Here is a 16,781-nt window from a genome sequence, read left to right as displayed (position 1 = left end):
CAGGAAGTCATTCTTTTGTACGCTAGAAATAGCTCAAATCGCTGTAAGCATCGGTGGTCTAGTGGTAGAATACTCGCCTGCCACGCGGGTGACCCGGGTTCGATTCCCGGTCGATGCACATATTTTTGTTACTTTTTACATTGATGACACTGAATTTTCAACTATGACTCCCCTTGTTAAGGTGAATAAGTAAAATATAGATGAAACGGCAACTGTTCAAACATTCGATATATAAGTTATCCGTGTATATATTGTATTTGCATACCAACGTAGATGGTGCAGTAAGCCGCAGGTTATATAGGATGCGTACACTCACAGTGAAAAATAACAGAAAAAATAACAATTCAGTTAGATTCCAGTAATTACCATTCTACCATGACATTTAAGCATTCTCGCTTAGCTGTTACTTAAAAATTAGTAGTGAAAAATTTTCAACGACCACATCTGAGAGCCGGTTCACTGCGCATAGGAATATTTTGCTCTCATTAACCTTTAAAAAGTTAAACAAATATGTCGTCTGTCATGATCACGCCTGATACTGTTACGTTTGACTTCGGCGATTTCTTTGATGTGTTCGGTTTAGCAGCGTTCAACCAACGATAATCACTTCCAAAATATAAACACAATAGGATTATCCCCTAATTATTTGCAATGACGTTTTTATTAGACTTTATACACTGAGATTCAATTACAGTGTATTTTCTGGATAAAAAACATATTGCTTTCGATATTATCTCTATTATCTCTGTCAGTACATATATACGGATTTATGCACAGTCACCTGTTTCCCTGCATGCCTGTCTGCCTGTCTGGCATATATGTGTAACGTCTTTGAGTGGCATCATTTAGAAGTTGGAGGGTAATAAAAGGACAAGCTTTATGGATGAACAACTTTATTCAGATGATGCGACATTTCGACACAGATTCACAAGCTTGACAACAATACAAATAAAAGAGTTGTTAATCCAAAAAGCTTGTCCTTATATACGTGTAGTTACGTCCAATTTACACAAACGATGAACCCATTACATTGTGTTGAAGTTGATGAACAACATACATAGGTACCGTTAGCACGTGGACAGTAAAACTGTAGCTGTGAAAAGACTCTGAACAGGAAAGGTACATAGATGCACGTTTAGGATATCGATTCTGAGTCTTGGATTTTTTTATATACTTTTGTAGATGTGTGCAAGTGACACTGCCAAGTGTACCGCTAAGTGAGTGAGTTAAAAATTTAAAGCCGCTTTGGCAACATTTCAGCCATGTGGTTACTAAAACAATATACAGATTAACAATGTATAATTAAAGGCTATACAGTCCTGCCAACAAAAGACAGTAAAATAACTAGATTATCAGACAACCATGTACAACTCGTAATTAAATCTGAAACATGTAAAACATGTTAACTGTTGAGGACAATAAAATATAAAAATGGGCTATAGATTGCCAACAAGCACTAGGTACCATGGGGACTGGTGCATTTGCTTCTTGCATAGGTCTTAACGATAAGAAGAACCCGCCCTATTTATGCGGATAGGGACACAAATTTTAATTAACTATAAGACAATGGTCATCATTTCTTGTCGTTCGACATACACAGGCAGCCAGCGTGGTCAGGTGGACATCTAGCGTCCGCCTTGAGATCGGATACCTGGAGTGTTATGGCTATTTTACGTACGCATCACCCAATGACACCGGTACCATTTTCACGTATGGTTCACTGTCCAGAGTAATGTTTAGCCGTCACATGCCTGCAATGTTGCTGAGTGTGGCGTTCATCAATAAGTAAACAAACAAACAACAACCGACCTCGGTCCAAATATAGCTACCGATTACACAGATTACCACTCTTCTCACCAGCAGTTTCGTCAATGTGACTATTCTATCCCTTGTTGATCTCAGTGACAATCTCTCTCTCTCTCTCTCTCTCTCTCTCTCTCTCTCTCTCTCTCTCTCTCTCTGTGTGTGTGTGTGTGTGTGTGTGTGTGTGTGTGTGACACACACATAAAATATGCCACTGTTGTGGAAAGCGTCATGAAGGCGTCGAAGGATACAAACCAGGACGGTTTCATCATTGTCTATCATCAGACCCCGACGAGGTGATAAACCTGATTCACCAACTTCTAAACATGCCTCTCAAAGAAGAAACCCGAACTTTTGGATTACATTACGGTACACCGATCCGAAGACAAAACACTGCAGTATTGTAATAGTTTTAACCGCGGTATACCGTTTTACCCCTAATAATTATACCTATAGGCCTTTAAACACTATGTACTCACTCATATATCATATAAACTGCTGTAATATTGGATTGCAGTTATCATTTATACTTCCAAGTTCTTCTTCAACATGGGTATACATTGCTAAAGCAGCACGTATATATGAGCATCCCGCACTTTTGGCCTGCAATTCCAATTGCCTACAAAGCGTCTGATGTGTCTCTGCAATAACTAACTGAAGAATGTCAGGCGGGATTTAATGTTAGTATTAGATTACCCTTGGCCCGATGTTGATGACAGACGAAGTACCACGTGACGCACGGTCGCATCTAACTCGTCTCACTGCCAAGCGGTATGATGCGAATGTTACTGAAGCTTAAATGTTTGTCCCTGATTTGTTGCATATTGCATACTTCAGCTGTTCCACTCCACTGACTAAATTTATCAAAATGAATCAGATATCAGCTGGTGAGACCAAGAGTCATGTGGAAATATACAATCTCCACCTCCTGTCCACACAAATCATGTTCGCGATATCAGAGTTCTAACGCAGGGTGGTGGCTTCATGCTGTTAGCCCGATTAATCAGACCCCGTCTCTCATTAACAACCATTCATCTGCTTTCATCCATTTACGTGCCGCTTGTTATCTATTACCTGTTGTTGTTAATATTATTCTCCGCTTGTGTGCATCACGTTATGCAAATATACTTGTATTGATTTGTTTGTAATGAGTGAAAGCAACAGAAGCCGGGCATTTGGCGTCACGAGTGAGCGCGATAACCACTAGGCTATAACCTAGCTGACTGTCATATTCCCGGAGATTGTTAACGGTGTTAGAACCTACATAGCTCTATCCAGTAGAAAGTTGTTATCCCTAAAGTAGTTTGCTACGTAGTACGGTAAGGCCTATAACAGAAACGACACTTGTAAAGTATTGCAATAATGCCGGAAGGAAAGTGATACCACGAATATTTGCAGCTTACTCTGACATACCTTTAACATTGCTGAACAAACAAGTGGTGGATATAATGAACAACATTCCTCACCGTCCTCATGGTACGATGCCCCGACGTTACCATCCGATCAGGAATAGACAATTGTGGCTCTCACTCATGGGGTTATGAAGCCCCTTTTATCAATTAAAAACAAAAACACGCAATACCTGACTTTAGAAAGAAATAGTGCTTCACAAGTACGTGTAAACAGCTCCTCTTACAACTGTATTAAATGACAATTTTACATTTCTTGGCAATTCTTTGTAACAGAAAAAGGGATGTTTTATACATAGCTATCTAATCTTTTCTAATATCGAATCAGGTATATGCAAACAAATGATATTAATACCAATCATAAAGCGATGGTTGAAATATTGTCGTTATTATATAAATGGACTGTTATTGTTAATATCAGACAAAACAGCGACCCGTTTCTTAACGCTGTCGTAGCGTTACGAGCGTCATGACTCCTGTACCTGCTTCCAGACCTGCGGTAGTTTGGTGAAATGGGATCCTGAATCTTACAAGGAACGGTATTCAATGATTTCTTGGTCAAGAATGAGGTGCCAACAAAATGAAATCTGTTACAGCAAATCGATACTGCGATTACTTTAACCGACAGGCCAGTGACCGTTGTTGGAGGGGTGATTCTGTGTTGATGACCCTTGTGAATGACTTGGGTCGTGAACCTCGAGAAACCAATCTGTTTCTTATATTGAGAAGACATTTCCTTCCTGGAGCCGTGCTCTGCCTGTCGCATATACTGTGGGAAAAAATAAGGGATCACATGAAAGCTATAGTGTTTCTGTGTGTCCAAGGTCTTCAACAGCTTGTATATTGAATAGCTTGTGAAGACACCTGGAAAAAAATAAAGGGACTTTCGTGCTTTCATATGATCCCATATCATTTTCATTCAGTGTATTTCATAACAGCCTCTTTCCAAGCTAATAAGATCCGTTTCCAAATTCGTAATACGAAACTGACGGTACTCCGTGTATTCTAGCCTCGTTCCAAGCTGATAACATCTGTTTAAAAATTCGTTAAACACCAAACGGATGGTACTTGTTGTTACCATGCCTGGCGATCGACGCTAAGGAAGAGGCATGTTAAGTCGAAGACAGGATATTGTGTTTGTGTGGGTTGTCGATGTCGATTCCCCGTTAAAAACGACGTTAGTTCAAACTAGTACACGTTGCCACACACATGTCTGCGCGTGCATGCTCGCCGGTGTTTTTATGCAATAAGTTTGAGCGACACTGAACACCATTCAGTGTAGCCTGATGCAGAATCATTTTCAAAATCGTTAGGCGTTTAGAAGGTGGGAGTATACAAGGACACTATCACAATATTATAATTTATGTGGTATATTAGTCATCGTGTTATTTGGGGTGTTTTTCAAAACTTTGTTATTTTCCAAGACGTATGTGTAACGTTGAGTGGGCGAGTAACGATAGCTTACACATCGATGTTGAATGTATGTCAGAACAGTTTACAATGATACTTTCATTCGCCTGACACAAGGTTTCAGAAGTAGGTCTAAAAGGCGTTACGAACAATAATATGTTATCCATAAAGATTTTATGTCTTCAGATCTAGGTGTTAAGAGAGCTGATCAGATCATGGGCGGGGTATGGTGAGTTGACGAGAAACACAAACTCACTCCAGGAACCATTATTATTATGCATTAAAATTCTTGGTCCCTGTGCGCTACTTGACGTTACGACGTACGAGATGTAATGCCTGCTGTCTGCCAGCTTCTTGAAAGAAGTCATGACGTCTCGGGTATAAAGCCCCATCGCAGTCCGCCTCTTGACATCAGGGCATAGCAAGGATGATGATAATAATAATAATGATAAATATGCGGACCTCGCCTTTGAAATGTCTCGCTTGCATCCCAAGTACACTGTCGTCAGGCTTCCCATTGTTCTCGGTGCCCTTGGTTTGGTACCTCCTGATCTCTTGGCGCAGATCAGGAGAGTGCACGGGTTCTCCACCGGGAGCACAGCCCTTCTGACAAACAGGGTAATGCAGAAGGCTACAGTGTTGTGGCGCCTCCCTATTCTCCGGAAAGTTCTTGGTGGGCTCGACTAGGCAGTGTTTCCTGGGAGAAGTCCCATTCGCTGTCTGGGCTGCGTGTAGAGGGCCCTGAGCTGATGATGAGCTTTACCAGCCTGACTGTGCCAGGATCACCCAAACCCTCTCTGCTGCATTTAAATTCTAATCTGTAAAACATAATAGTGAATTTATATAGCGCATCAGTCCATGCTCAATGCATGCTCTAAGCGCACATATGCGTGGTATAAAGTCATTCTGGAAAAGCAGTTTTAAATAGGTAGGTTTTTAGCTGAGATTGGAAGGATGCAAGAGTTGACGACTGTCTGAGATAGAGTGGGAGTCTGTTCCATTCCTTTGCTGCATTAAAAGCAAAGGAACGTTGTCCATAGTTCACAGATTTCACAGATGGAACTGTCAACAAGAGCTTGTTTTCTGAACGCAGAGATCGAGCTGGTTTGTACTCTGTGATCAAATCACACAGATATTGTGGAGCGTCTTTGGACAAGCATCGATACACATGACACAAGATCTTAAAGCTGATTCTCTGTCGGATGGGCGGCCAGTGCAGGTTATGTAAGATGGGGGTGATGTGGTTGTACTTTCTCCAGCTGGAGACTATCCGAGCGGCTGTATTCTGAATGTACTGGAGCTTGTTGGTGATAGACTTTGGTGCACCTGCAAGGAGACTGTTACAGTAATCAATTCTAGATGTTACCAGGGAGAGAATCAGGATGATAAGAGATTCCTTGGTGAAGTACTTTCGGATGTTGCTGATATTAGTCAACTGGAAAGAGCAGACTCTGGAGATGTGGCTAATATGTTGCTTCATGGACAGTTCTGAATACAAAACAACACCCAAGTTCTTAACAGACCGTGTGACGCCAATGCTTGAGTTTCCAAACTGAACAGTGGAGAGAGCAGACTTGGTGCATCTTCCTGGTGGGCCTATTAGCATACACTCTCTCTTGTCGTCGTTCAGCTTGAGTTTATTGATGTTCATCCAGCTTTTTATTTGTGTACAGCACGAGGTAACATGAACAGAAGCATGGTTCCTGTCTGCTTCTTGTCGTCATGACATACTAGTTATAATTTCTGATCCTTGTCCACTTCTTGGCGTCATGATCTCTGTCCGTTTGAATTATTGACGTCATGATTTACCGGTTAGAATGCATGGTCCCTGTCAGCCTCTTGACGTCAAGACGTACCAGGTATAATGCCTGGTCTCTGTCCACTTCATAACGTTATGACGCACCAGGCATAATACCTTGTCGTTGACCACTTCTTGTCGTCATGTTGCCCTATTCCTGTCCGCTGCTTAATGATGTCATGACATACCAGGTACAATGCCCCGTCCCTGTAAGCTTTTTGACGTCATGACGTGCCAGGTACAATGCCCCGTCCCTGTAAGCTTTTTGACGTCATGGCGTACCAGGTATATTTGACGTCATGGCGTACCAGGTATAATACCCCTTCCCTGTCCGCTTCCTCAGGTTGTGGCGAAACATGTTTAGACCAACATGCACGTATGTGGCCTCTGCAAACAAAATAGCACCAACACACATTTCTTTCATGAAAACGTAATGAAAAGAAGGAGAGCGTGATGCCGGCATTGTGTCTATTATAGGTCAAAGTGACAGTTGCAAATGCAATTTACATTGTTTGACATTACTGTAGTTCTTTAGAGACTCCGTTAATGTCAGTCGTGTCATCATCCAAGCTATAAACATTACAGCTTTCAACATGTGCTTTTTGTCAAACGATGAATATTATGAAGTCCTCTTGTTTTCCCAGGAAAAGAACTTGCACGCTTGGAAACTGGCATGAACCTCACGAATTGTTGCATTTCTGTATAAAGGCGATGATATATATATAATATTTCTGTCCACTGGATCTTTCTATGACATCAGATTCAAACAAGTCGACAGTGAGAATATGTCACTTTTTCAGGTACATCAAACGATCGAAAAATCATCAACGACTACTCCAACAGATGTTGGCTAAGGTTCATAAGTAAACTCAAAAGTGATGAGTTGGAACTGCTATCACAAGAATGAGGAACAGTGTCAATATTTGGTTTGTGATCGATATGGTTTTAGTCACAAGTCTTTGTATTCCACACAGTGGCTGAGTGTAGGTTTACGACGCAACGAGCGATGCTCCAATATCACAGCGGGTAACATGAGAAATAGCTTTGACCGTTTTATCTACATGAGGAATCAAACGTGAAGCTACAAGTGTTAGAAGCAGCTGACGGAATCTGGGATAACTTTCTTCGGTCGTTTGGTTGATTGCAAGTCAATACACGCCAGTGTTATTCGATATTCATCATGTCCAATCACTAGATTGTCTGACACGTTTATATATCATCATTAAACAGCGATGGTACCTTTACTGAGCCCTAGTATATTATACCTTGATCAAACTACGCCCTTGTGAAGACAGTTCTATCAATACATTGTCCAGAGATTAACTTGTCAAGTTGGAATACATTCCAAGGGGCTTAGAAGACACACTGATGTTAAACATTTTGTGAATGAATCACCGCAACTTGATGGATTTCTGTTTGAAACTAATTAATATAGTGTTTCAGTTATATAACGGAATGTACAATGTGATAGGGAGGCTCAGCAACCTCAGTGATGGAATGGAAGAACATTGGTAAAGGGTCGATATACCAAGGACTACACTCTGGGATACCAACCCAGGATCACCGGAAGCTGGCACAGCTGTCTCCAAGCAGCAAAATTCAATTTCAAAGAAATGCATGATGGCCGCTAGTTAAACACGGAGACCCAATACTTGAGGTTTATTCGTAAGAATAATACATAGAAAACAGCTTTAGTCCGAACGGTCCCGTTCTCTGTCAATTCATCTGGATCGGCCTTACAGTTAATTATGACTCAAACGGTTTAACATTTAATCTCTGGAATTCTGGGGATTTCTCTGTATGTACTTCATCCAAACTGGACTAACTGAAGGAGCAGCCAGTAAACAAAACTGCCTCTACAGTAAAGAGAGGGTGTGGGTCTGCTTGTCTGACAAGCTACCACTTACCGAACACTCTTCAGCGTTCACGCCTCAACATGGAGTGTGACAGATGCTTCTTTCCGTCACAACTGAAGTTGCTGCACTGTAATTAGGAATTTCATTTAATGTTTTTAACGATGACTAAAAACAGGATGAAACCATTCTGATGTAATGCAAGTTGATGGCCAATCGTCCTTCGAGATATCTACAGTTAAAAAACCCATTATAGCTACACAACGTTATTTTTGCAAACACCGTTGGGATCACCTGAAGTGAGCTCTGAGACTAATGGTGTTATAGTTCTGTATGATGTTGTCAATACACGTTTAATTAGTGCCGAGTCCGCCACACTGAATTGCATTGCTGCTGTTTCATTTGTCTGAAGTGTCTGTCCTCTAGCTGAGACACCAAAGTGCCGAAAGAAAATAGCCCGAATGACTTATCTTACAACCTTTCATTGCGAATATAAAAAAGAAATTGTCGTCAAAATATCGAAATTTACATCAAAAGAAAATCAAATGAGCCATTTCTAGGTGGTTACAGCGGCAAGTAAAGGAAGAAGTTGTCGACCCGATAGCGCGTATACATCCACATGTTTGTTAATATATGTGCCATCGAGTTTAATGACTGGAACTCTAAGGTGGCGCCATTACATAACATGGACATTGCCAGTTTGATTAAAGCCACCAGAACTTTTCCTTCCTTAACGTAACGTTTTCGAAACTTGATGTTCGGACATTATGCAGTCCACACACGTGTTGAAGATACTGTTTACATATATGTGCTTCATTATATTAAATTGAAGCCCATTTCTGGTATACCCTACCATGGCATTGATGAAGCGACGTAAACTGTCAGTCATTGTAATAGTTCCACAATGTCTAGCGTTTCTTCGTTTTGTATTTAAACTTTTATTCTATTCTCAGAGAAACTGATTGCAGCATCTCCGTGGCTATGAAGATTACCAATCTGTTGTAAGCAATAAAAACCTTCATGTATGTCCAACTTGCACAGGAGAAGGTTTCATCAGAAACGACCGTGTTGAAAATACCTCTCAAACTGGAGATGAACTTCATAGAGCAACAAGTGTGCGAGTCAGCGGGCAGACGATTCTAAATACAATCGCCTTTACTTTGGACCTCGGTAGGCACAACAGAGAGAGGCGTACATGAGACGAATATTCGCGGGCCGTTTGACGTCAGACAACAATAGTTTTGGGGGAGGGTCAGTAATAGTGCTGGGCGGTATGAATGTCACTGGTAGAAGACCTTTACATGTTATCCAGGGACGTATCGCTGGACAATGCTGCCGGGATAACATCCTGCGGGCCTTAAGTCGACATGGACATTTGGAAGAGGAGCACACATAGCTCCTATTGTTACTAAGTACCCCATACCATAGCCAACATTCAATCCAGTCTTGTCATTAATCGACCACATCGGGAATATCTTTGGATGGCGCGTACGTCACTGTCAAAAAGCACTGATCACCCCGGAGGAAGAATGAGCTGGAAAGGAACAAGCTGACATTTGACGTTTTTAAGGCGTATACCACGATTTCTTGTGAATTGTCTAATATTAACCAGCTTGACATTTCATGTGAATGGCTTGATGGGCGGTGGGGGTCAGTTTTCTAATAATCTCAATCTGCTATCCATGTTACATTGTTTAACTATTAACTATCTAAAATATAAAGGGACGGTGTGATAGCCTAGTGGTTAAAGCGTTTGGTCGTCACGCCGAAGACCCGGATTCGATTTTCCACACAGGTATAATGTGTTAAGCACATTTCTAGTGTCCTCGCCAAACAACCTGAAGGCTGCGTAGAACTAAACTCACTCACTCACTCTGGCACACGAATATTACAGGACGTTTATCACTGGATATTCCGTACTTTCTCTGAAAAGACACAATTGAACTGATTATAGGATGCGGATTCAAAGAATGACGGTATCCGTTGGGGATACTGTAAATCGACAAAGTTCTCCGTCGTGAATGTTTTGCGAGATAAACAACCCAGTCAATTCTACGTCTTGTTTGTTTTGCGAGTCCACCTCTTGTAAAACCAAGTGGAATTGTTGACAATATATAATTTATAAAAAGCACACCTCCCAAAGACAATAGCGATGTACATACACACGCGCTGCCCACCATGACTGATCACGTGATTTACCAGTGTAAGTGGGGATTACAGTCATAATGAAAAGATCAAAGGGTGCTTATGCACACATGCCTTGACATACGTAGTTCATTGTCTTAACTCAGTAATTAATTATTAACTCAGTGTCACATTGTTTGTTTTAAACATCCGGAATTAAACACCTTTAAATGGTCAGTCAGTCAAGACGACCATCAATTCACAAAATGTTGAAGTTTGTGACTGTAAAGAAGCGAAGCGACCCTGTTCTTCCAGGACTACCTGACCCTTCTTCAGCCGAAACACCGGAAAAAGCTGCAAGAATGACTGCAGCTAACAAGGCGATTGAAGACAGTATGAAGGGAACACCAGACACTACTACAACAAAACGTGGTGTGAAACGGAAACGTGAGAACAATCACTTTTCACCGGAGACACGTGCAAAGATTGCAAAATATGCGGCCGAACACGGTAACACAAGGGCAGCTAAACATTTTAGCACTTTAATGAATAGGAACATTGGTGAAAGCACAGTGAGATTTATGAAAAAATCTTACTTACAAAAGAAAGGTGAAGATAAAACAGCAGAAATTGACCAGATGTCATATAAGAAGATGGGTCGTCCAGTGCTCCTTGGAGAAATTGACAATCTCGTCAAAGATCACGTGATAGGCATTCGGAATAGTGGGGGAATCATCAACTTTTCCATTGTTATTGCTGCTGCAAAGGGGATAATAACTCAGATCTCTTCTAGCTGAGAATGGCCCTATTAATTTGAATAAATCATGGGCAGAGTCGTTTCTGAATCGATTAGGGTTTGTGAAAAGGAAGTGTACAAAGGCTGCGAGAAAACTCCCGGACGATTTCAAGAAACAAAAGGACCAGTTTATTTCTGGAGTGGGTGATATGGTCACAGAGTACAACATTCCCCTAGAACTTGTGATCAACTTTGACCAAACAGGGGTTAAGATCGTTCCAGTCTCAAACTGGACACTGGCGACACAAGGGTCGAAACAAGTAGAGATCGTAAGTCTTGAAGACAAGCGGGAGGTGACAGCGGTGTTGGGTAGTACTGCTACAGGTGAACTCCTCCCACCGCAAATCATCTAATTGAAAATAAATAAACCAACATCAAAAGGCAGGAGGGTAGTACTTTTAGTGTTAATAAACAGCCATTGCGTCTCAAAATATAATATAGAAAATAGACATGTACGCAATATTCCATCTGACCATATTGCAATTACGCCACAGTGAGCGGGAAATACAATGACTATTGCCGCTGTCCATGTGATTTTGTAACGCATTAAAGTACTTCAAGGAAAATTCCAAGTGTTCACATTTCGTTAGTAAGAGAAGGAAAACACTTTTGTGACGACAAATTTTAAGACAAAGAACGTCTACTCCCATCACAGAATTTGACATCTCTAAAATACACTCTGCATAGAAACCTCTGTGCTTTCAGTTACTGTTTTGTTAACCTAAAGAACTGACATGACAATGTCAGTGTGACTGTCTTTCTGATATGTTCTTCAATATATTTTTTTATAACGGGTCATGTATGTCGCGATTAGTTTCGTTTGGCGTAAGGGTGGATTTCTGACTACGAATGTACCTAAACTAGATATTCTCAGAAATGCGTATGTTGCAAAGAGCTCTCGTTATACTATATAAAAGATCGCTTCTGGCTAATTGTTTGAAACATACAAGCAGCCTAAAGCATTTACACGCATTCGTTACCAATACATTAATGGATCATTCACTTAATCGAGCTAAAGTCATCTGAACAATAAACTCCCTGTCACCATTCCAAATAAATACTAGCTGTTGACGAATGACCGTTTATGACTTTGGAGGGGCTACATACAGCGATTTGTCAAATCTAATCGCCAAAATGATACTGTCAGACAGATATGCCATTTTTTCTCAAAGGCGACAGCTTTGTCATTTCTTTTCCGTTGGATATTGCAAGGGTGTCAATAAAGGTCCGTTCACTATAGGCTGGAGTGATGATCTCGCGAAATATTTCAGATATCAGCAGCTCACAGGCAGGTTTCACTCGGAAATAGTTATTCAGTTACATTCCTAGTGGTCGTTGCATGTTTGGATATCTGACTTTACATCATCCATTTTGATTAATTTTTTAAGCGTTTATAAAATTACCTTTACTTCCAGTTAATATTCCATTTACAAATCCTGTACATAATTTAATTAAATATTATTTCATCGTTCAAATATATGAATTTAGGGTATTTGTTATTTGTCTGCTTCTCTCAAAGCCTCATATCTGGTGTCCCCCGATGTTGCTTGAATATTGCTAAACACGACGTAAAACAAAGTCATTGAAGTCAGCATACAGTGAAACATGTTAACAAATACCAGTTTCAGACAACAGGTCAGACACTCCAGTGACCTTAAATGGCTTTCTTTCCGTATCATCTATGGAGACAGGATATGATGTTTCTTCTCTCCCTCAATGTGATACCGTATCCTGGATGAAGGTAGTCGCACTGATGGAGTGGAGATCTAGTGTTCTAAAGGCAAACAGTTTCATCATCATCAGTCAAACGTTTGGTAGGACCATAGCCATTCCGCGTGATAAATACCCACCAGCGTACATTACATCTGTGGTCAGGTTAACTGTACCGACGTACTCTTATATGGCCGCCAGACATGGTGCTGTTAGACCAAAGCGTTTTAGCCCTGTTACAGCAGAACAGGACAAATCTCCGAACATTCGCTGATTCACGGCCAATGTAACTGCAGTGTGTTACAAGGAATCCCCAAGGACAAAATTAGGGATATTGCTATTTTTATTATTGATATTTCATCAGTGTGTCAATGTGTACGTAGATCAGTAATCATAATTTCAAATTTTACATACATCTCTAACTATTTTTGTCCAGAGATTTACAGTGATTTACACCAGAGATTCACCAGAGATTTACAGTGATTTACACTAGAGATTCACCAGAGATTTACAGTGCCCCGATAGGTATGTTGGCATGAGGCAGGTCATTAACGTAACCCGCCAATGAAAACTGATGAATGGTGCAAAGGCAAAAACCTACTGCTCCGTCAGAGTCAGTACCTCGAAGGATGTCATTTTGGACATTCAGAAGTGCAGTTTCCGTTTTGTGAAACGTTCTTTAGACTAACTGACATATCTCTTGAGAGTCGTTCACAACAATGTTTGCTTTGAGTTGTGTAGCTACTACACATTCAATGAGTTTAGAAAGGAATGGCAACTTGGAGACGGGTCTGTAGTTTAAAACTGTTGTGGGTCCAGGTGTTTCGTTTTGAGCAGTGGTGTGATAATGCCTGGTTTAGGTAGTGCAGGCTTAAAACCTTCTGCCAGAGACTGGTTGATAATTTGAGTCAATGCTGTATATCCACGTAGGCAACTGGATCTAGTGGACAGGGTTCGGCAGGTAATGTTGACATGAGTTTCAGTGACAGAGCCAAGGCCTTCAAGAGAAATACATCCAACTTGCATAGACGAGAGAGTCATAACGTCATTCGATGGCTGCGTTAGTGAAAACTTGATGGTTGCTATCTCCTCCGACAAGAAGTTTCAAAACCGATTCACCAGTTCCTCTACTATCGAGTGAGAAGGTAATGTGATGCACTTGTTGATTGGTAGCCTGAAAAACGTATTTCTGGCCATTCACAGACTGTATTGCATGTTTCAAGAAGTCCATCTTGGCTGTCTCACTGAGAGCAATGATCACGTTTCTCAATGTTGTTGCGAGAGTGTATTTTCCGTGATTTGAGTTGATATTAGTTAATATTGCGATATTTGTAATTGGGCCACAATATTTAAGGTTTTAGTGTTAGTTATTACGGGTTACATTTGCTACAGAGAATTATGTAAGCGGCACGCTTCTAAGGCAGTACTTTAGACTTACCTCCCTTTGAAAAAGATAAACACGAAACCACTACTGTTCGACACCATTCCACGTTAGTGGCGATGGTCGTGTGAGCTCGAACTCTCAGCAAATGACTGTAAGTATATATAAATGCTAGTTGCCGTGTTGTCGGACGGACACGGACACACACATTTACTGGAGAAGCATCATCAGTCTCCGTTAACGGTTGATCTACATAACCGCTGCATCACTGCTTTGCTGTGTTGCATTCTGCATAACTGTTTCTCATTTTCGCACTAAGACTTTGGTTAATTTGCTATATATTTCGTGACCCACTGCTTTAGATTTTGTCTCGTTTGTATTGTATTTGAAATAGGTATTGTGAAATAGACTTGTGACTTTGTACAGCTTGCTCTCTTTGCTTAATAATACAATATTTGAATGTTTTAGACTTGTCTTTGTTCTGTCTTGCTGGTTCACTGGGGATTTCTTACACGTTTTGTCACGGCAAAATTCTTAACCGTAACGGTATGTCGTGCATATTTCCAGTCATATTTCTGACGTCTTGTGGCCGGATGTAGTCGTTGTACCATAGTGACTCAGCCTGAATGGTAATTGTATCCTTGTTGCCTTTGTCGTCAAGGTAAAAGTTGAAATCTCCAAAGACTAATAGGCGATAGTAACAATGGAACTCCGCAGTGCAGTGTCTCAAAATCCTCTGTAAATGTGGAAATCCTGTTTGGGGGTCTATAAACTGACTTCAAATCCATACTTCTGGTTATTCGGTGTAAACTGGAGTTGTAACATTTCAAAGGAAGTTAGATCCTTGCTGATCATGATTTATTTCATCTCCAAACGATGTGTTCCGGAATGTTGTATACCTTTCAGCTCTAAGGACACCAAAGGCAATCTGTTTCAGTGCGTTTGTAGTATGTCGTTCCCTATCTAACTTCCAAATGCCTCACATATATGTACTCATAGAAACGAACAAAACAAGGGTATACATGAAAGTACGAGTGTTCCTGTACTCTTTCCCATATTTCTTCACAAGGTATGTATTGCACTGTGGGTAAAAATCATGGAAATAAATACAGGCACACTCGTACTTTCACGAGTTCCCTAATTCGTTTCCATGAGTATGTATTCCGCAACCAACCATTAAGATTAAGGTTTTCTGCCCTGATCGAATGGATTTTGTACGTTGCATCTGTTCGTTTCTGTTTAACCACACAGTTTGGTACAATGCACAGTGTTACGAGTACATAAACAAAAAATCACCTCATATGAGAAACACGAGAGTAAATCTATATTGCATACATTGGAAGAGATGTTCTTGTCTTTTCTTCGTATAAATGCCTCGTATAAACGCATTTATACCAATCTCGATCTCTACAAGGAAAATGTCATCTCCATGACAGACTGTTTTCCAAATATTTCCCACTGGCTTCATTTAACAGAAACATTCGCTTTTAACATGAACACATTGATCTGTACTTGAGTAACTCGAGAAACAACTAAAACACGTATGACACAGCTTAAAACAAAATATAACACAAAATAATATGTGAATGTACACGAATGGTAAAATAAACAGAAGAAAAGCTTTCTAGTGAAATGGCAATATCAAGCGAACTCGTAGCATCTCCCATTGTTGTACAATTTCGGTTGAAGGAAGAGTGGCTGTACAGAGTTCTACACTTCTAGCTGCGAACAGATGTACTACTTGTAACTCATGCGTTTGAATATCATCTTCCCGTGCAAGTGTTTGCTCATTTGGCTGTTCTGACACACTTCTACAGAACTCAAGCTAAGTACTGTTCAAAACAGCTCTCAGCTCACTAAGCTGAAGATCGTGGAGGAATAGCTTAATCAATCGACTTGCCCTTCGTTTTGAGTTGTGAAATTAGTGTGTTTCTTGTATTTAATCCCTCCCCTTCAACTCCACCATAGGGTGACAGTGGCACATCTCATGACCGAACACACATTGATTGATCAATCCACCATTCCCAGCTGCAGGCTTCTACAGAAGACAACAAACAATCAACTGTTGCGAGTCCCTTCTCAAAAGGCTTTAATTTCCAATTTTTAAAACTTCAAAACCTATGTCAAAATAATTTTCACCTCTCACCGGGAGAGTGAGATTGATGTGACAATATATTTCGACTAAAACCTTCCAAGTAGACATAAAACCACATTAGCTGTCCTATCAGTCGTTGTAACTGCAGATGTAGGAGATCTAATTTAAACATCAAACTGCCTCTCCTTCCTGTCGCACTATTAATGGTCTCCATTTAGATGAAAAATAACTCAGAGAAAATCATGCGCCATCAATGGCTAAAATGGGTGAGAGTTTTTTGGCACACACGGATCAGAGGCAGTGAGGAGTTATGAGGACATTTTTTACGACACCATAGTCGTCGCTGTCGCTGAAGATGTCAGTGACACGGGTCTGACGCGGTCAGTGGCTGTAAGTAAGGCA

General features: G+C 40.7%; 1 protein-coding gene and 1 non-coding gene across 2 annotated transcripts; one reads left to right on the top strand and one right to left on the bottom strand.

Moving 5' to 3' along the window:
* Positions 1-47: 47 nt before the first annotated feature.
* Trnag-gcc (transfer RNA glycine (anticodon GCC)) lies at positions 48-118 on the top strand. The gene has a single exon. It is a non-coding gene; the product is annotated as a tRNA-Gly (tRNA).
* A 5,405-nt stretch (positions 119-5,523) lies between these two features.
* On the bottom strand, positions 5,524-6,273 carry LOC137278732 (uncharacterized). Its single transcript, XM_067811245.1, has one exon. The coding sequence runs from the start codon at positions 6,271-6,273 to the stop codon at positions 5,524-5,526; it is 750 nt and encodes a 249-aa protein (XP_067667346.1).
* Positions 6,274-16,781: the final 10,508 nt, after the last annotated feature.

The sequence above is a fragment of the Haliotis asinina genome, chromosome 3 (assembly GCF_037392515.1).
Source record: "Haliotis asinina isolate JCU_RB_2024 chromosome 3, JCU_Hal_asi_v2, whole genome shotgun sequence".
NCBI classification, from domain to species: Eukaryota; Metazoa; Mollusca; class Gastropoda; order Lepetellida; family Haliotidae; genus Haliotis; species Haliotis asinina.
Note: the sequence above shows the minus strand (reverse complement) of the source record. Positions and strands in the feature narration are given on the sequence as shown.